Genomic DNA, 19,828 nt, shown 5'->3' on the forward strand with positions numbered 1-19,828 from the left:
AATGTGTTTGGTTTTTACAGATGGGTCCATTTGATTTGGGTCCATGAATAAGCCTGTAATTCCTTTGGCAAAGCTGGGCCCTTTCCAGTCTCACATGTTTGAATTCCTTCCCTGTGAGGGACAGAGGGGTGACCTTCCAAATGGGAGATACTGCACTGAGTGTAGGGGCAGGAGTCCCTGAGATCCCTTCCTGCAGGAAATCCCTGTGGGAGGCAGGAGGGGACCATGACAGCAGCCAGGTGAGGGAGCAGCACCAGGAGCAGCCCTGGGCTCTTTCCTGGGGATCAGAGCATCCAGAGGAGGATGGTGAAGGGCCTGGAGGGGAAGCTGAGTGAGGAGCAGCTGAGGGGAGACCTCACTGCAGTGTAGCTTCCTCGTGAGAGGAAGAGGAGGGGCAGACACTGATCTCTGCTTTGTGGTGACCAGGAATTGGGGAATGGCCTGGAGCTGTGCCAGGGGAGCTTTGGGTTGGATTTCAGGAAAAGGTTCTTTCCCCAGAGGGTGCTGGCACTGCACAGGCTGAGGGAGGCACAGGCTGTGACTGCTGGGGACAGTCCTGTGCAGGGCCAGGAGCTGGGCTGGGTGATCCTGAGGGTCCCTTGGAGCTCAGCAGCCCCTGTGGCTCTGGCTGGCTCTGCCCCTGGCCCTGGCCCTGCTGCCTCTGCCCCTCCCTGCAGATCAGGAAGACCACGGCCAGCCAGGTGTACGAGATGCTGCTCACCTACAGCGACCTGGGGGACACAGCCACCGTGGAGCAGGCCATGGCCATCCTCAGTGACACCAACTGGTGAGTGCAGGGCTGCCCCAGCCCCTGTGCTGTGCCCTGGGCTCACAGCTGCCAGGGGCAGGAGCTGGGAGCAGTGATAGTGCAGCTTCAGCTCTCTATTGCTCCCAGCCACGAAAGCACTGCTGCAAGGAATTCCTCTGCTCTAAAGAGCTCTCCAGGATACTGGCCCACTGGCAGGAGGGGGATGGATAAAATCACCAGTAGATAAAGTAAAATACTCATATTTTTCTAACAACATAAAAAGGGAGGAAATCTTGGAAGTTTTCCATGAACCAGAGACTGGGCTGTGCAAACAGTCAAACTTCAACTGTACAGACAGTTTCTTGGCATTTATGAGCACTGGCAGGATTTGGGGAAAGGAAGGATCTCTGCAAGCTGGAAAACAACAGAATTAGCAGAACAGCTCAAATCTCCCATGAAATGTAATTACTCAACATGCTACAAGCGTTGTATTCAAGCAGAGATTTGGAATTGGAGCAGTTTAGATGTTTCCCAGGCATAGGATGGCATGAATTAAACAACCACGTCACACAATCTAATTACTTTTTTTATCCATTTTTACCTGTATTGTTACCTTCTTCCAGGTCCTGTTCTACATGAGCATGATCCAGTGACTTTTAGAGCAGAGGAATCATCCCATGAGCACCTCTGCAGTGACAGGAGCAGGGAACCAGCACTTTGGCAGTGGATTTTCCCCTTTTTGTAAATTCTAGCATTGGGCTTTATCATCACCTGGGCAGGCTGATAAAAGGCTGCCTGCCTGGGAGATTTGAGAAAATGCAGACTTTTAAGATAATAATTAGTTTGTTAGTTTTGCTGCCTTGTTATACATGTATCCTTGTCATAGACCAGGGCCATGGGGCTGCTGCCCCAAACAGCAGTCACAGAGAACAGACAAATCTAGAAAAATATATAATTTATTTAGTCATTACATTAAATGCTTTTTTGTCTTCACTGACACTTCATGGAAATAAATTCATCCCAGACAAGCTCAAAGAACAAATACACCTTAAGGGTGGGTGACAGAGTTGCAGACTGCATGTTACACTCTTTGTCTTTTATGTCAATTCCAGTTTATTTCTGTGCTTGAGCTTAAAGAACTTTATATTTGTGAGAAGAAAGCTGAGTTTATCATTAGGAGGGGTGGCTGCTGCTCTTTTTCTGAATTTTCCTGTGCAAAATTAGAACAAGAGTCTCAGCTTTGAAGGAGTGGTTGCCAGCAGTTCTGCCTGTGGTTACAGTTCCTTGTTTAAGTGCACGTGGAAGTTTAGGATTGTGTGGGGTGTGACTCAGAGCTCCTTTAGGAAACCTGCATTTAGGAGCAGCAGGCTTGCTCAGGGATTGCATAAGGAATTGTTAGCTGATACTGCAGCAGGATGAGCTGAATGCTGTCACCAAGGGATGCAGGAAAAGCAGTGGCAGCTCAGCTCATAAAAAACTGGGTTCCTGAATCAAAGCAAAACACTTCCCCAGAAAAATGCTGCAGAAAAATGAATATTCTGTTTTCAGCCTGTCATTTTTAGGGTGTGCCTGGCTTATTCTGGCTTGGGGCAAGCCCTGAGTACCCTGCTGCACTGTGGCCATTGCTCTGAGATGAAAGACAAAGAGCTTGTTTACTCAGAACTTCATTGTTTTATCTTGGTAGATTTGAGCTGTTTACAGAAAAAGAGATGTGAAGTTGTTGCTGAGTGTCACAGTGAGCTGCTTGTTTTCTTCAAGCTCTCCCAGTGCTAAAATAATCAGTTTAAATTCTGAATTACCCTAAGTATTAGCAGCAGGAAGCCAAATGAGAATTTGAAGGAGCATGGTAATTACTGTGATACACATATTTTCCTTGTTGGGACTCCAGAGATTTCATCATACAATTGTGTCATGCAGAGTTTAAGCAAATCACTCTATAAATAATACATTTTGTTTAGCCACAGGAAAGTTTCCAGTAGTAAATAAGACAAATTGTCCAAGGTGTGAAAAAAAAGGTTGAAGTGATTTCTAACTCACCTTTTTTTGCTTTTTATCTATGGAGGGGATGGGAGAATCTTCTCCAAATCAAATAACTTTGGAGAATAAGTTAAATGAACTTCTAACCAAGTAAGTGGCGTTTTAAAATATAAAACTCTAAAAAAGAATAGTCTTGGACATTTTATGAGCCAGTGGTTACCTGTGGCAGATCTGGTGTGTAGCTGTGGTTTACCTGAGTTAGGGTGGTACAAAAATGAAAGGACACACCCATTGTGATGCAGGGGTGGTGTGGATCACTGAGAGACTTGGTTGATGTGTCTGAATTCACTGGAATTAACAAACTGGAATCAACTTTTGCCCTCCCAGGGAGGCTGAGCTGCCCGTGGTGAGGGAGAGACGGAACTGCCTCTGCGACCTCCTGAAAGTGCCCAGACCCCAGCTGGTGCCCAAGGTGAGGTGGGATGTGCCCCAGGGGCTCAGGTGTCCCTGAGGGTGTTCCCAGCCAGCTGCAGAGCAGTGGGATGGCTGGAGCTGCTGCCTGGGGCCCTCCCAGCCTCATTCCAGAGAGCATTCCAGGCTGGCAGCACCACATTCCAGACACAGATGTGCAGCCACTGCTCCTCTGCCCTTCCTGGGGAAAGGGAACAGACAGGAACTTCTCAATTTCAACTGCAGGATGATGACATGAGCTGGTCTGCAAACTACTGCCTCTGTGAATAGCATACAAAATCATAAAGTGTGCATATATATATATATATATATATATATATATACTGTATATAATGTGTGTTTATAGATAGTTTGGACATGCCCACCCAGCTCAGTATTTCATAAGTGCAGAACTTTCTGCTTTGATAGGGGTTCTAGAAGAGGTTTTTAGTGTTTTAAAGAATATGTGTTACTGTGTATCTATAAATATTTATCTTTCTTTAAAGACTCATATTTAAGACACCATGAATACCCTTCAAAGACCTCCTGCTGCCCCATAGCAGCTTCTTCACTCATTTTCCAGTTTTTACCATCTGCTTTTAGTACAATTTTAAGAAACCTCAGCTAACATTTCTATAATTCTGGAAAGACAAGAGTCTGAACCTCCTGCCAAGGCAAGGAGTTTTTTTTACAACAAAAACTGACCTGAGTGTTTATTTTAAAGGTTTTTCTAATCAAGTAATAAAAAGGTTATGCTCAAAATAAGAGATCTTGCAAGGTGAACTCTCTGATCTCAAAAAACTCCTTATTTTAATCCTTAATTATTGAAGGCTGAGAGAAGACTGATACTTTAGGATAAAACTGTGCCTAGGATAAACAAAATAATGAGAAATATGCAAATACACATCCAGGTGTCTCCAATGGAGCTGGTACAGGTGGGATCTGGATGTTTTTTGCTCAGTTTGGAGCTTTACCTCTTGCTCCCCTGAACATAAGCAAGCAGTGAGTGTAAGTCTGAGCACAGAGCTGAGCCTGCAGCTCAGGGTGCCACTGAAGGGGAGGGGCTGTCCCAGCTGTCCCCTTGTCCCCAGTGCTGTTGCCAGCAGTGCCCAGCTCAGCACAAGTGGGAGAAGCCAGAGAGGAGGCCAAGCATGGCAGGATAAAAAGGTGAATGAAGTTGGCTTCAGCTGAAATCAACACTTTCTACTCCTTTAAATTTTGTACAAATAAAACTTGCTGGAGGGTAGTTCAAACCATGGTCTTAAAAGGACTAAATACTACATTACAGCTTTGTATTTTCTTTCCTGCTCAGGTTAGTTACTGACAGTGCCAGGACAGCAATGCCTGCTCCAAGTGACCTGTCCTTTTCCTTTCTGTCTGCAGAGTTCAGCATGAGGAGCAGCCCTGGCTGCTGGGCTGTCCTGAGCTCCTGGTCCTGTGCTGCAGGATGGGCAGAGGCTGAGCCTGGCAGCCCCATGTGCTGGATCACAGCAGAGCACAGGAGAGACAGAGCCTGTCTGAACACACAGATCTGCCACAGGAAGACAACCAAAATTCCTTGTTTTCAGTTTTTAACATTGCTGTCTGGCAGGTTCTTGTCATGCTCTGTCACAGTGACCTGTCTGGTTTGGTGGCTGGGTTTGTATTTCCCTGGCTGAACAGAGCCTGTGCCTATACACACACCAAGAATTAAACCTGACCTCCTGCACTGGGCTCTTCAAGATTTATTTTTCAGAGGTGAGAATGGCAACACTCAGTGATACTGAAATCATCCCGAGCACCAAGTGACCCCATGGAAAAATCTGTCATTCCTATGTCACAGTCAAACAAAAAAACCCCAGGTTTCACTTCAGCTGATGTCAAAGCCTCTCATAACAGCTCTTTATGGAACTAATTCGGACAAATTGTTTGTGTGGTAAACTCAGTTTTGAAGAAGGTGAGTCAGTTCTTCAAACAGCTGCCAGGAATCCAGCTCATTTCTTAGACCCTACAAAATGAAATAACTCTGAAATTGGTGTTTAGTGAGATCAGTGTGATGGAGAGGCCACATCATATTGTAATTACACTGTTATTTTATGGTTGTAATTAAATCCCACTATCCCAATACTTGAATAGTGGCTGTGTGTGTATACAGACACATCTCTACAAATTTGAAAGGAATGAAAAATTCAGGCAGAGAAGCTAAGACCAAGCCAGTTTCTCTGTGAAGTAAGTGCTGCTGCAGACTGCAGGTGTTCACTTCTAATGCTCCAACCTGGCTGGCTCAGATCCTGTTTGGTTTTGAAGAAAGTAACTATAAATGAGATTATTCAATACTTCCTAAGGATTTTTGCAAGCTGGACTGGCAGCTGGAATTAGTGGAGCTCGGGGTTCTTCACTGCTGACCAACTGTTCACTGTTGTGAACTCCCAGAGAGCAGAGCTGATATTGGCCATGAGCTGCACACACCCCACACTTCACCCACAGTGTGCTGTACACTGCCACTCAAAGGGAGCTTTCTAGAACATTCTTGGGAGATTTTGGGTTGTAAAGTTACACCCTGCTGCAAGACCAGCACAAGCTGTGCTGGCACAGCTTGAGTATTCCAGCAGGGCAAGGTGCAGTGGAAATGGTGAGGAGCTCACCTGGCTGCCAGGGGCTGCACAGCCCAGCTGTGGCTGTTTAAATCAGAAATGCCATTTACCAGTCAAACTGAGTGATGTGCAGCAGTAGAACTGAGCACACAGCATTACCCTGGTGTAACCATGACCTCCCTTACAAAGGAGCTGCTCAGCCCAAAGCTTAAATTAACAAAGCACAAATGACTGAAAAGTTCTAAACCCCTGAAGAATTTGTCCTTCCTGCACCCAGCTACACAGAGAGCAGCACACTTCAGTAGCACTGCCTCACCTTGGTTTAGTTAAAGTGATAATAATCCATCCCTTCCTTCAGGTTCAGCGTGCCCAGGTTTGTTTCAAAGGCTCCACCTGTCAAGTCCTGCGAGGGAAGAACAAGAAAATGAGATCAAACTCATCTCAGGTTGTAACAGGCTTGGGTTACTGATTCTTTAGGCCACAGAGAAAGTCCCATTTGCAGAACTAAACAAACAAGCCAAGGCTCAGGAAGTTTTCTACTCAAAAATTCAGGATAAGTTGGACAGTTAGTGTTCAGATGAGTGTGGGGGATATCAGACTGCTCCTCAGCTCTGCTGTGCTGCTCTGGAGCCTCAGGGGCTGCTCAGCCCAGCTCTGCTCTTGTGCTGCTAACTCAGACATTGGCACAAAATGGACCAAGGAGTGAGTTGGACAAAAGAAATGGTTTGGGTGGATTTTGAGCACTGACTAAGTTGTCTGATAAAACAAGCCCTTCATCAAGGAGATGAAGTACTCCACAGAGTTAAAGGTGTTTCCTTTTGAGCCCAGTCAAGTTATCAGGACAGGAACTGGGTGCATTTGGTCCATGAGCAACCTCAGTGATGTCATTAAGTAAACAGGGCAGCTTCAGCATTCCTGAGCACTGGGGTCTTCCTGGAATATTTAATTACTAATCCTAAGGAATGCCACCAAAAAAGCCCTCGAAATTAATACTGACATCACCATGGGTGAGGGATAAAGCAGTTGCTTGTGTTTGTGTGGTTGGCCCAGAACAGCAGGGGTGAAGTTTTAACTGTGAATGTTTAGGATGGGAAGGGACAGTTTCTGTGAAGGAGCTGGATCTGTTGTACTTCCTTCCCAATACCAAATACATCCCAGTGAGCACATTTCCCTCCAGAAATGGAGTCCCATGAAACTGGAATTGAAGGAGTTGGAGAAAAGTACCTGCTTTACAGAGGGGTTAAAAATATATAGAAGAGACCAGATGCTAAATGAGGTGGGAGAGTTAACAACAGATCTTTCATTCCCAGAGCACAGGAAAAACCAGGCAGGGCTGTACAATAAGAGATCTAACCCCAAGTTTTCTGAAAACTTTATACAATCAAACTAGTTTAATTGCTGTGACAGAAAAATAAAAATCCCTTTCATTTCCAGCCACTGGAATCCAAGCCAAGCCAGGGCACAATGCAGCATTTCTGAGCATTTTGCTTTCACCTCCAAGTGAGAGCAAACACAGGGCACAAACCCTTGGCTGGAGTGGCCCCAGCAGTGGCTGCCCTGAGCAGCTAAAGCCACACTTCCATTCTCTTCAGCAAAAACTCACACACACAGAGCAGAATTCCAGCTCCAGCTGTCTGTGAAGCCATTATAAAATGCAAACTGAGCAAAGATCAGAGGATGTCTGCCTCTTCCAGAAGGATTTGCTGAGGTACCAAAGCTGTGTCAGTGCTCACAAGGGAGGAACTGCCTGAAGAAATAAATGAGCCAATGCTGCTCCAAGTACAAGGCCAAGAGTCACTTCTTGTAAACAACCCACTTAATAAACACATCTAATCTCCAAAATCACCCTCTTGGAGCTGCACCGAAACATGCAGGTTTTGTCTGCATCAAAAGGAAAAATAATCCCCTACCATGAACAGCAAAATAAAAGCCAATAAAGCCCCTAAAAGCACACTTCCTTCTGCAGAAAATGGTGATGAACTTAGATTGGTAAAGAATAAGCAGAAAATGCTCAGTGGCTGTGAGGGGAAAAATAGACTGAAATCCCAACTGAAGTCAGAGACCAGAGTTTGCAGACAAGATGTTGTATAATAGTCTCATTGTAAGGGCTTCACAGATTAAATGTGCTTTAGAACAGGTTGCACAGATGTTTTGTCTGGGGACTTCCACCCACTGTTATATGCAGTATGAAGAATTAAATTAGTTGCAATAGTACTTGCTGATCCAAGAGTTTATCAACCAACAGTACACAACAATGCCCCAAGGCACTCTCAGTCTGGCTTCACAGCCCAGATCTATGAGCTCAGAGCTGATCATGAGGTTGGGAGTGCCAAGTTAAAAGCAGGCTGCACCAGAGGAGAGGAGGTTCAGCTGAGCCATGATCTCTGGAGAGATCCAGCACAGTGTTAAAATGTCAGTGTTGTGTGGAGCTGCAGGCTTTGGTTGTTGTCAGAGAGGTTTTTATTTGTGTTCACCACTGCAATCTATTTGCTATTTTAAAGTTTCTGTGTTGTAACAGCAGAATAACTGCTGGTTATCATCTTCTAATTATATTATCAGGGCAAGTAAACCAGTTGAAATAAGTTACCACAGATAAAGAAGATGCTTCAGAACTGGCAGGGCCAAATAAAATGGCTTTTAAGATCTGAGTTAAAAACAAAGCCTTTGCTTTACATGGGGCTGCAAAATACTTGGCCCAAAGGAGGCTGAGTGCATGTGCTCACTGGGGTGTGTTTGGTGTTGGGAAGGAAGTACAACAGATCCAGTCCCTTCACAGAAGCTGTCCCTTTTCTTATTCTTAATTTTACCCAATACTGCTGATCTAAATCCCAAAATACCCTGCACAATCAGTTTGATTAAAAAACCATTCAACTCTACAGCAAAAGCTTCTGGGGAAAGCCATTTTCAGTAAATAGGAAGTCATTTTGCTGAGGAGCAATTGCTGCTCCTGCAGGTGGAACTCACCAGCTTCACACAGATCACGAAGGGCGGAGTCGCGTCCCTGAAGTGACACACGGGGATTTTTGGTTTTGGTCTCTCCTGCAGAAGAAGGGAAGAAGGACAGAAGCACTCAGGTGACTTGCCAGCTTGGTTTTAGGAGCTGCTAAACTCTAAACACTAAAATGGAAAAAAAATAAGTTGAGCCATGATGCTAAAGAGACCTTGCTCCTTCTCTGCCCATTGTTTCAGTGCCCATCACATTTCAGTGACTTGTGTGAAGTGACACCAGAGCTGAATCTGGAGCTCTGCTGCTGAGAGGAGCAGGTCTGACTGCTCCACTCTTCCTTCTCACCTGCAAGTTCTGCTTCCAGCCCTTTCCCAAACAATCTCCTCTTTGATCTGATGGCAAGGTTCAATAGCCTGTCCCATAACAAGCTATGTTCCTTGACTGTTTTTGGTTATTTTTTTGCCATTTTAGTGAGCTGCATCGGTTCCTGTGCCCTCAGATAGCATCAGAACAGGCACTAGAGCAGGGACAGAGGAAGATCTTTCCCTCCTGCTGGGAACTGTTAAAGGACTTGTGCTCAACTGGGACTTCACCACAAATCCAAACTACAGGATTTTCTAAAGATTCACAACAGCTGCAATACAATCTTTACAAAAGATCTGAGAAAATGGGTTTGGTTTAGGAAGACCAATGCCCAGGATCTGTATCAATCATACTGACAGTATTACTGAGCTGCTAGGCAGTGAGTCCTCAGTATTCCAGGCTGAAATGCTGACTCCCAACTGCTTTCATGCAGCTCAAAGCTCTCAGTGTTTTCCCAGTGTAGAACTGTACAGGCTAAGCACAAGCTGTACCTGAGGAGGGGCCCTCCTGTCCCTCCTTCCTTCAGTCCCATCACCCACAAGGATCTGGCAAACTCAAATTAATTTGATTCACAAGATAACTTGCTAGAAAACTTTTAATTTTGAGAGTTCTTTCCCATTATCCAGCATAAAGCAAATTCTACTCCCATTTAGAATACAAACCTGTCAGTGAAGATGGTTTTACCCCATTATCAGATTCCTTTCAGAATAAGAATTTTTGTCCTTCTAAACTGACTTCACTGAGTGTGAGGCTGACAGTCCTGGCTGCAGTTTGCATTCCAGTGTCCATTCCCAGCCCTCCAATCTTCTGTCACAGCCTCTTCACCAAAATGAGCTGCTACACAATGTCTAAGATCAGTGACAAATTCTTCATCACATTCCCCAGGACACTTCTAGACCACAATAAAGAATGCAAGAGTGGTTACAACTCACCTCAGATTCCTCATAAGTGTAGAATCCTTTTGTTATTTTCTTTTCATCGACATCACAAAATGCAGTTACCTGGAAAACAGAAGCAGAATGTTTCAATTTTACTGTAATGTATCTGTGAGCAGAGCTGCAGGCATGGGAATGGACACAGGAATAGGGCACAGCACCCTGAGTCTCCTTAGGAACTTAAACCCTTATTGAATCCTTCTGGGTGTGTCTTAAGGAGTTGAGGAAATTCTGCAGTTGTCTGTGAGCACACTCTGATCTAAGTCACTGACTGCACAGGGGAACACCACCAACCCCATCCTCAGGGAGTAAACTCAGCAGTCTCCTCGTTCTGGCACTTCCACTAAACCCCAAAGATGAGATGGAATAAAAACCTCTTTCTTCCTGTCCACCCCAAGCATGGAATGTTCCCCAGACACCTCAGGGCTGTGGTGCTGCACCACCAGCCTCAATTCCAGGGCACAGCACACCAAATCTGGGAATTCCTATGGTTATGGACTTGAATTTTCAACTAAAAAGTTCAGCAGATCTGATGTTTAAACACAAATAATTACTGCTTTGCTTATTCTTACTAGAGTTATGAAAGCATTATTTGCAGCCCTAGGTGCCAGATATTTCAGATGGGTTTTTATTTGCATTACTCATAAATATGCAGGCAGAATAAATGCCTGCCATCTAAAATACACAGTGGCCTTATTTTTGAGCCCCTAGGTTGCCAGGAACATTTTGGAAGACTTTTTAAAATAAACATGGCAATGTTTTCCTCTGACTTCCATTGGATCTATTCATATGATCTACATGGAGCTCTTATGCTGAAGCACAACAGTTGAGATAGTTAAGGTCGCACAGAAATCAATTATTCTGGTGAAAGCTGGATAGCAGCTTTCATATCTTTTTAATTGCTCCATTAAAAATTGATTAACAACACTTACTGCTGAGAAAATCTGAAAAGCCAAACAGCTGTTTATTAATTTATTAAGTTAGAGATGGCTGAAAAGGCTGGCTGGCTTTCCATGTCTAAAATCTCTCTCACACATTTTCTTCCTGTGATTAAGATGGTTTTCTTTTACCTAAAGTGACCTCATTCTGTTTGTGCAGAGGGAAACACTGTTTTTCTAATACCATAATATCACTTCCTTCATTAAACATCAATGGCAAGAGAATGCAAACAAAAGTATCAAGGGATTGCAAATAAGGCTGCAAAGCACCAGTGGCCAAAGCAATGAGGGAAATGAGCTGATAAACGGGAGGGGTGGGCAGGGCCAGTCCTTGGAACCCCTTAGAGGGACACCCTGAGACCTGGAGAACAGCTTGCTTGAAAACAGGCGCCCAAGGAAGAACAGAACATTAAGGAAAAGTGGAATTTCCCCAGGGGGACTGTGTGAGTGAGGAATCACAGCCTGGGCACATCCAGAATTTGCTCTGGGTGATCCTGATGCAGGGATTGCACTAAGGACATTAACCCTGTGTCAGCACTGCAATGGAAATAGAAGGGAAGGAATTCAGGAAGGTCCTGGACATTGTACAGGTGTTTGTGGCTGGTGCAGCTGGGTTAGAGTAACACACACAAGCAGCTCCTTCACAGATTAATTCACTTCACACCCTATTTCCATGCCCACTGCAATGCTTTGTTGTAGCTGCAAAGTCAGATGGTGTGGATGTGTACATACACACAGATATAGAAATATGTCTGTATATGAAGGGAGCCAGAGAAGTCACTGTGGGAAGAGAAATTTCCTGGCTGTATTCTCTTCATTCTGTGCTAACCACCTTTAAAATTCTCCAATATTCAGCAAATCTCAGTTCTACACTTGTGTTTTACTGTCCTGGAAGCTGTGATCATAATAAACAATATTTAGCAGGGTATGCCTTCAATGTCAACCCAACAGAGTTCTAGGAACAAATACAGTCCAATATGGTGACTTATCTTCCAATAAATGAAACTATTTTTGGAGCTGCTTATGCTCTTATGGATAATAAAGACAAAAATAAACCACCAAAGCTTACGACACAAGGTAAAGTGAAATTCTATTTACACTTCTCTGTCAGTAACTGAGAATTCAGGTGCAAGATCTGTGCTGGGAAGTCTCACTGTTCACCCTCAGTGTGTTATAACCCTGTTAACAGAAACCCCTGACTGGTGCCTGGACCTCTCAGCATGAATCAGTTTCTCCCTAATATCCAATCTCAGTCTCTGTCAGTTTAAAACAATTTCTCCTTGTCCTGTCACTACATCCCCTTGTAAACAGTCTCTCTCCAAAGACACTTCTTGTATCAGTAAATTGCCATTAATTCTAATCCTTCCTCCCAACCCTGGCCACCACCCAAACTTCTGGGTGTAGAAAACTCTGCCTTTTTCCACAGTGACTTCCCAGCCCCCAGAACACCCCCACAAAAACCCCTCAGTGAAAAATATAACACAGGTGAGTCTGTGACAAATTTCCCTTGGAAGATGGAAAGAGCTTAAACCTTTTTTGTCATCACTGAGGTATTTCCCTGTCTAATTCTCAATGGATTCAGGCAGCTTAGATCTGGTATTTACAGTAGTATAAAACAGGTCAGACTTGAATGGGCGATTTTTCTGCAGGCTGCACACCATGTGGGTGGCCAAAATGTAAGTCAACTATTTTTCTGACACACACTATTTATTTTCCAATTAAAGCAAAGCTGTGTTTGGAGTCTAAATACAGGACTTAGGCACAGTTGTTTATCCTATAAGGAGAAGTCAGGGCATCAGGCTTATGGGAGTTATTTACTTTATACACTATCAGCATAAACCCAGAGACACCTATTTATTTTCCTGCATTAATGGGCTTCTTTCTTGTAGCTTTTATGAAGAACATCTATCCACACATGAACTCCTGCCTCCCTGTGAGAAACCATGAATTATAAAGCCATAAAAGAGTTTCAATTTGCTTTTTTCCCCCCTTCTCCTTTTAGCAAAATTACTCTTTGGCAATACCTCTGACAGGATGACACCATTGAGTCCTCAGATCACATTTCAGTGTTACTGAAATATATTAATTATTACATGTTTTTGTTTTGAACACCACTTGTATAAAAATCTGAACAATTACAGAATTTCCAAAGGAAAGAACACTGCTAATTCTCTCAGCTCAAAACTGGAGGAGACAGCTGGGTATGTGCTAGAGGCAAGCTATGGAACTACTGCAAGTTGTTTTTATAAATATGGATTGCAACTTCCATTAACAGTGGTGTAAGGGGAAAAGGAGAAATTGCCTTCTCCCTTGTAAGAGAAAGTTTACATAGCCCAGAAGATAAGAGATTTACTCAGAAACAACCTCTGCTGGGGAAGACACGTTTGAAGGAGATAAAAGCCCTTCTCTGGCTGGCTCTTCCTAATAAACACAGGGGCTCTGCAGGGCCAGGCTGGGGCTATCAGACCTCCCTGGGGAAAAGGAGATTAATGGGCAGCAGATCCTCCTCTAGGCACAACCTGGGAAGGCACTGAAGGAGCAGGAATGGCAGAAGAGTGCCTTGGCTGCAGCTGGGACTACCTGTTTGAGCTCTGCTGTGATTACACAACAATTTAATTGTTTGTTGGCTACTACAGAGAATGTTTCCTCACACTTCCCATTCCACTCAGATTTCATAATGGAAAAACTGAATGATTTCATCAGCTCAATGATGTCCTTTTATGGTGAATGATCTTCACAGGGTTTTATTTCCCCATCTTAATTTCACCTGTGGTTTGGTTTGGGTCTGTAACAACAACCTGCAATCAGCACATTCTCAGGGTCTGAGCTGGAAGGACATGACAGGCAAGTTTCACATGGGAGAGTGAATAACGGAGTAGAACCTGACAGAAAACTGGAAAACCCTTTCAATAAATGGTCACCTGCCTGCTGTGACTTCTCCCTCCTCATAAGATCAGCTGATGTCCTCAGAGTCACCTTCAGAGACAACCTGCAAACCCTACAAAATCCCACTCAGCAGTCTTCCCTGCTGCATTCCCTCCACATCTCATGCAATCCCCATCTGTTTTAAACTTCTAGTGAACCCTGTTAATTCTTCTATTTATAATTCCTTCATTGAAGCTTGTGGGAGCATGTTAATATACATCTCTGCAGAAGCAAAATTAATTCTGGCCATTCATGTCAAAACAGAGTAACTGAAAGCATTACAAAGCAAGTTTAAAGAGACACAGCTCATGGCACACAGCACAGGAGACACACATGAACAGCTTCTGCCATGACATGAACCAGCAAGCACCAGTCACAACCTGAGTGGTTTTCTGTATCAGGACCTGCTTTTATTTCACCTCTTTAGCACTACAGCCAGGACAGAAGCTGTGGATATCTTTAAATCCCAAAATTATTTCATTATTCCATTTAGACACCATTCCACTGAAAACAGCAGCAGCTTCCCCCTCTCGCACTTCTCCACAACAAAGTCACTGGAGAATTTTAACACCAGAATCCAACATGCAAAATAAGCTGCTAAACACTGGACATAAAACATTTCCTTCATTATGTCCAATATACACCTGCCTCCATAGGCTGGGACCTCACTGCAGAGACTCATCCTTACAAAGTCTGAGTGATGCCAGGCATGTTTTGGTGTGCAGAGCTCTGTGCTGACAAAACAGAGCTTGCAAAAAAAACACATGGAAAGAGCAGGGAGATTTCCTGCCAGGAAGTATTCACTACAGTCCAAGCCTTGATTTACCCCATGCCATTTTAGGGTGTCTTCTAACTGGATTTAACTGAAACTTTCAAATTTCACCTCTCTCCTTGTTCTGGAGGTTTTTAACTTGCTTTCACATTGCCATTCCACTGTTGAGGTGGGTGCAATATTCTCCCCTTTATTAATGTTTCTTTGCTTTCCATGTCCCCTCCCCAGGTTCTGGCAGTGCCACTCACACTTTTAGAATGGTTACAGTGCTACAAAACTTGAACATTCCTTGGCTGTGGGAGTGAGCTGAAGGAGCAGAGCTGCAACACAAGGTTTGGTGATGCTGCTCTTGGAAAAAGGCAAAGGGAAACCCACGGATGATTCTGGAAATGGAAAAAGGGCCTTCAAAATACTTTTCCTGTTTGCCACCAGCAGCCAGGGCTGTCCCAGAGGAATGGCCTGGCCTGGCTGTTTCCAGCCCTGTTTCCAGCCCACTAATGAGCTGATGCTCATTTGGGGCTCTCCCCTGCTTCTCCATGAGCCACTGGAACGCTATTTGTGGCCCTCGGAAATGACACAAAATGGTAATGCTTAAATTCTCCTTTTAGCTCAATCTGATGGAGAATAAAAGAGCAGACAAGACAGCTCAGAAACCCTCCAGGCACATGGAGCATCCCAAAAACATTTGGTTTCCATCTTCAGCTGCAAGTTATAGACACAACGGATGTGTTTTAAACAAGAAAAGGTCTGTTTGACTTCATTCTTGCAGAAATGCTAATACTGAACCACTGGCAGCAGTGTGAATCAAGAAGGGGACAGCCAGGAAGCAGAATTTCCCTAAGAATACTGAGATCATGGTAATTAATTCATAAAAAAAACCTACTAGTGGAATAATTTTTTCGTGTGTTGCTGTTTAGCAAAAATACTGAGCCTTGGATTTTTGCCTGAGTGCTTTGGAGACAAAGCATCAATTTAATATTCACCATACAGATGGCTGAGGGAAGAGGGAGAATTGCTGAGGTGTCCTTTTCTCTTTTAACACAACCATAATTCACATTCACACTGTTTTCCAAACAAACTAAAGTAATAATTTGTTAGTGAGTATGAACATAGACAGACTGCTGCTTCCTGGAATTGCCTGAATTTTGTTTTCTAAGAAACAATGCTCTTTGGCAGAGGGCAGAGCTGGGCTTTTCAAACATCCCACAAAGACCCTGTCAGCATAGGAAATGCAACTGCTTTGTTTACCAGGTTCTAAAAATACTAGAAACATTCCTTTTTTTGAAAAATATGTTTTCTTACACACCCTAAGCCTGTCAGTTCAATTTATTTATCTTCCTGAGGATTCAGGTTTGTTTTAAAATTACAAAATAATACAAGCTGTAGTAGCAGGGTTTTTTGGGGGGAGGTGTTATTATTTATCCTAGGAGTATGTGTCTCCCAGATTTTCTACAGGTACTTGGTGCCAATTGAGAAAACAATCCTGCAGTGACAGTCCAGCCACAGTCAGTCAGGACATCTGATGGAATTCTGCAGAAAGTATGCAGTCAAACAGAGCATTGGTGAAATTTTCAGCAGCCTAAGATGACTTAAAGTTATAAAACTAACTAAAATTAAGTTTAGACAGCTATACTCTGTCTAAATTTAGTCTTAGTTGGTTTTATACTTTAATAGATTTTTATGTATACAAATTATAATTGTCATTATGATTATCTATATAATAATTAAATAATAGAATATACTTGTCATAATAAATTAATAAATAAAGCAGACATATATTTAGTTAAATCTTAGTTAAATTATACAGCTGATTTTGGCAATGCTACCTGCATTTCAAGGGTATGGGACCTTTTAAGATTTACACAACTGGACCTTCAAGAGGAGAAAATGGTAATTATATAGAGGTAATACACCATCTTTAGCCTAAGGGGCTTTTGGAATTGTGTTTTAAAGGTGTCTAATTTGCATAATTGATGAATTCATATCTCAGGGTCTCCTTTTATTTACAAGACAACACAAGATTCCACTTGCAGATTCAAACTGATACTAAATCTCTGGTCTTCTCAAAATTAACAGAATTAACAGAATTCTGTTATAATATAATATAATATAATAATATAATAATATGAAAGCTTAAATCTTCTTATGTTGGTTGTAAAGGGTGAGACAGAAAAAGCATTTTATTGTTTTCAGGACTGGAAAGGATGAAGCAACAACTATTTACAACCTTTGTTCATATGGGATTTCAGAGTCTTTGGCAAGAGTTGCAGATTACTCACAAAATACCTGAAGGATTTTTGAGGAAAAGTAGAATATGGAGTTTCTCTACTGGCCTTTTACTGTTATTCATTTGGAATAAAATGGAAACTGCCATGAATTACCCACTGCAAATTATATGAATTTATTTTCTGAAACTCCAGCAGCATAATCCTTTGAATAACTCTTGGAGAAATGAGATGATTTCCCTTCTTCTAGAGCCTTTTGCCAGTGACTGCTATGAAACACAAGGATATCATTTAAGCTTCAGTCCTGGCTGAGATGGACAGACTTGGGATCTCACTTTTGGAAAAGCTAGGAAGTTACAGTGCCAATCACAATGAGTCTGAACAGATACATAAAATTAGTGCTTCAATCACTACAGAGAACACTGATTGAACCAGAAATCAGCCATCCAAAAGCCTCCATCTCACCTAGGATGACACAAGTCCTTTTCTAAAGCAATTTATCTTTGTTTGTTACTGAGAAGGCCCCTGAATATTTCAGATAGCACATCAGACTGAGGGATGGTTTGATGTACAGGTGTAAAGGATCACTGTGCCTGCATTTTGCAGCACTTTTCTGCAGTAGCTGTGCAAACTGAGCCACACTTGGCTTGTGCAATTGCACCTGGCACCAGAACCTCAGGGGTTAATGCTCAGTGCAGAATTTCAATATCCACCAAACCAGGCTGGAATGTGTGCAGCTGTAACCTTGACAGAAGCAGAACAGTGTCCCAGGCTGAGCAGTGCCACAGCAAATGTTCTGGGAAGGTCAGAAGGAGCTGATGCCCCAGGAAAGGAGCTGGGCTTGGGGTCTTGGGCAGGAAAGTGGCAGAACCCCAACAATATTGTTTTCCTCTTGCCTTTTTTATCCTCTCTGCTGTGACAGCTGTCACTCTCTGTTGAACAGGATGTGAAGTCCTGGAGGTGGCAGATGTACCCCAGGGAGAGACTCTGTCTTAGCACCAGTTTCAATTTTGGCTTGGTACAAAGAAAACTAGAAAAGCAAACCAAACAAAATCCCAACACCTGAGATGGTGAGACACCACTACAAACCCAACATGGTCTATTTTTTTCTGCAACATCTCAAAAATCTATCAGACAAGCTGCCTTCCCCTGGAATTTATTTTCTAATTTTCCTAATTTCCAAGAGACAGAGGTGAATGGTTGCTGAGTGTCAGCTCAGTGGCCATAGTCAGTCAGTGAAATTCCAAAGGTGCTCAGCAAACAGTAATGAGAGAGAATATTTTCATAAACCCTCAAAAATCTGGTACACACTGCACTGCATGATAAAATCATATTTAATGGACAGGTCTGCCCTCTCTGAAGGAACTGATTCACAGCATTTAATGTATTTTCATACAGCTCACCCACTGCCATGTGATGAAAATGACTGAGGGATGGCACTGGAATATCAAGCAGGAAATTCAGTTCAGTTTTTGCTTTGTACATTTGCTATCTGAGAGTCTCCCATGCCTATTCAGTAATTTTAACTATGTGTATACAAATGTCTTCTATTTTTTTTATATGTGTGTGGTCTGAGGGGCACAACATTAATCAGATTTTTATATGTATTTGTCATTTTGTCTTCCCATCCATATTCTTAAGAAAAGAAAAACACATGCAGCAATAAAATGAATGTTCTGTGGCTTTTTGTAAGAAACAGCCCTAAAGCCTTTATCTAACACAAAGTTATTGCACACAAGAAAATGCTATAAAAATAAGGTATTTAGACTCTTGGACAAATCTATCCTGAGAAATATCTGCCATTGCCAAATATAAACATTTTCAGCTGACTGTGAATGGGACAGTCACATCCAGCAGTTTCTTCTCACCCATTCAGCCCACACCAACTCCTTTTTTTGGCAATCAAGCTTTCCAAGGGGAGTCACAATGACCAGGGACATGTCCAGTATCCACTTTGGAGCTGGGCAAATATTATAAAGGTATGGATGACCCTGGACAAGGCAGTTCAGTACCACACAACCCAAATAAAGAGCTGCTCTACTCACCCTGAGCACCTGCCCACTACAGCTGTCTCACCACTGCTGTGCTTAGCAGGCCATGGTGCATTTCTTGCTCTCTACATCCACCATAAATAAAATATTATGGCATTTTAAAAGAAGAAATACATCACACAGAATATCAAGAATTACCCCAGTTTATATTAATCATCAACTAGTACTTTGGGAATAAAACATCTTATGAGAATTGTGCTGTGTTAGATGAGAAGCATCTCAGGGCATATGAAGAAGTGGGTTTGTACAAATGTTACTTTCCAGCTCACCTTTTTCTGATTAGCTGGTGACAAGCTTCTGTAGAGCTTCTTGCCTTGCTTGCCAGCATTCCAAATGGTGAATGATGTCCAGGAGCTCAGGACTCTGACCTCAAGAAACCTGACCCGGTGATTCCAGATGGTGCCTCTGGAGAGGTGGAAAAAGGGCAGATTTTCACTCCTAAAAGTTTTACCATTATTATAGATCTATATGCACATGTACACACTCACCTAAGTGTAAACCTGACTGAAGGGATTCATATAATTAAAAAAACCCAACAAAATCACATCAAAACATTAGACGGAAATTTCTGAGGGAAATGTAGAAAAAAATTCTGTGGAAGTTCTCAGACAAAAAACATTTGGATAGATAGGAAGCAATACCTAAACAACTTGTATTTTCAAGAACCCTCCCAGATCACAAGACTATGAAAGCTGCAGCTGTGGTAATGAAATTCACCCCTTCCCACACCTGAACACCTGTGAACTGCTCTAGAACCCTGCAGTGACACAGGCAAAGCATCTCCTAAAGCCAAGCTTTGCTCCCCCTGTTCCATCTGCCCACGGGATCATTCTCCTTGGCTGAGGTGAAGTTGGAATCTCACAGGTTCAGAAGCCCAGCTCTCCCCCAGCAGCACAGCACAAATGGAAGTGCAGTGAGGTATTT

General features: G+C 43.0%; 2 protein-coding genes across 5 annotated transcripts in view; one reads left to right on the forward strand and one right to left on the reverse strand.

The window, feature by feature from the left end:
- The window catches only part of TBCD (tubulin folding cofactor D), a 114,511-nt gene extending 109,628 nt beyond the window's left edge, over positions 1–4,883 (forward strand). The window contains exons 38-40 of the mRNA XM_056506014.1: positions 678–787; positions 3,113–3,197; positions 4,559–4,883. Of these exons, the coding sequence (XP_056361989.1) occupies positions 678–787; positions 3,113–3,197; positions 4,559–4,570 (207 nt within the window). The 3' untranslated portion in view covers positions 4,571–4,883. The remainder of the gene's footprint in view (positions 1–677; positions 788–3,112; positions 3,198–4,558) is intronic.
- The window catches only part of B3GNTL1 (UDP-GlcNAc:betaGal beta-1,3-N-acetylglucosaminyltransferase like 1), a 105,819-nt gene continuing 87,679 nt past the window's right edge, over positions 1,689–19,828 (reverse strand). The window contains exons 9-13 of one of the 4 annotated variants that reach the window (XM_056506018.1): positions 19,174–19,309; positions 9,991–10,059; positions 8,713–8,787; positions 6,065–6,151; positions 1,689–3,377 (exon numbers count right to left, since the gene is read on the reverse strand). In XM_056506018.1, coding sequence (XP_056361993.1) covers positions 6,071–6,151; positions 8,713–8,787; positions 9,991–10,059; positions 19,174–19,309 — 361 coding nt within the window. In that variant the 3' untranslated portion in view covers positions 1,689–3,377; positions 6,065–6,070. Of the gene's footprint in view, positions 3,457–5,078; positions 5,446–6,064; positions 6,152–8,712; positions 8,788–9,990; positions 10,060–19,173; positions 19,310–19,828 lie in introns of those variants that run through there. The other 3 variants (XM_056506017.1, XM_056506019.1, XM_056506016.1) reach the window with 3 other exon arrangements.

The sequence above is a fragment of the Oenanthe melanoleuca genome, chromosome 18 (assembly GCF_029582105.1).
Source record: "Oenanthe melanoleuca isolate GR-GAL-2019-014 chromosome 18, OMel1.0, whole genome shotgun sequence".
NCBI classification, from domain to species: Eukaryota; Metazoa; Chordata; class Aves; order Passeriformes; family Muscicapidae; genus Oenanthe; species Oenanthe melanoleuca.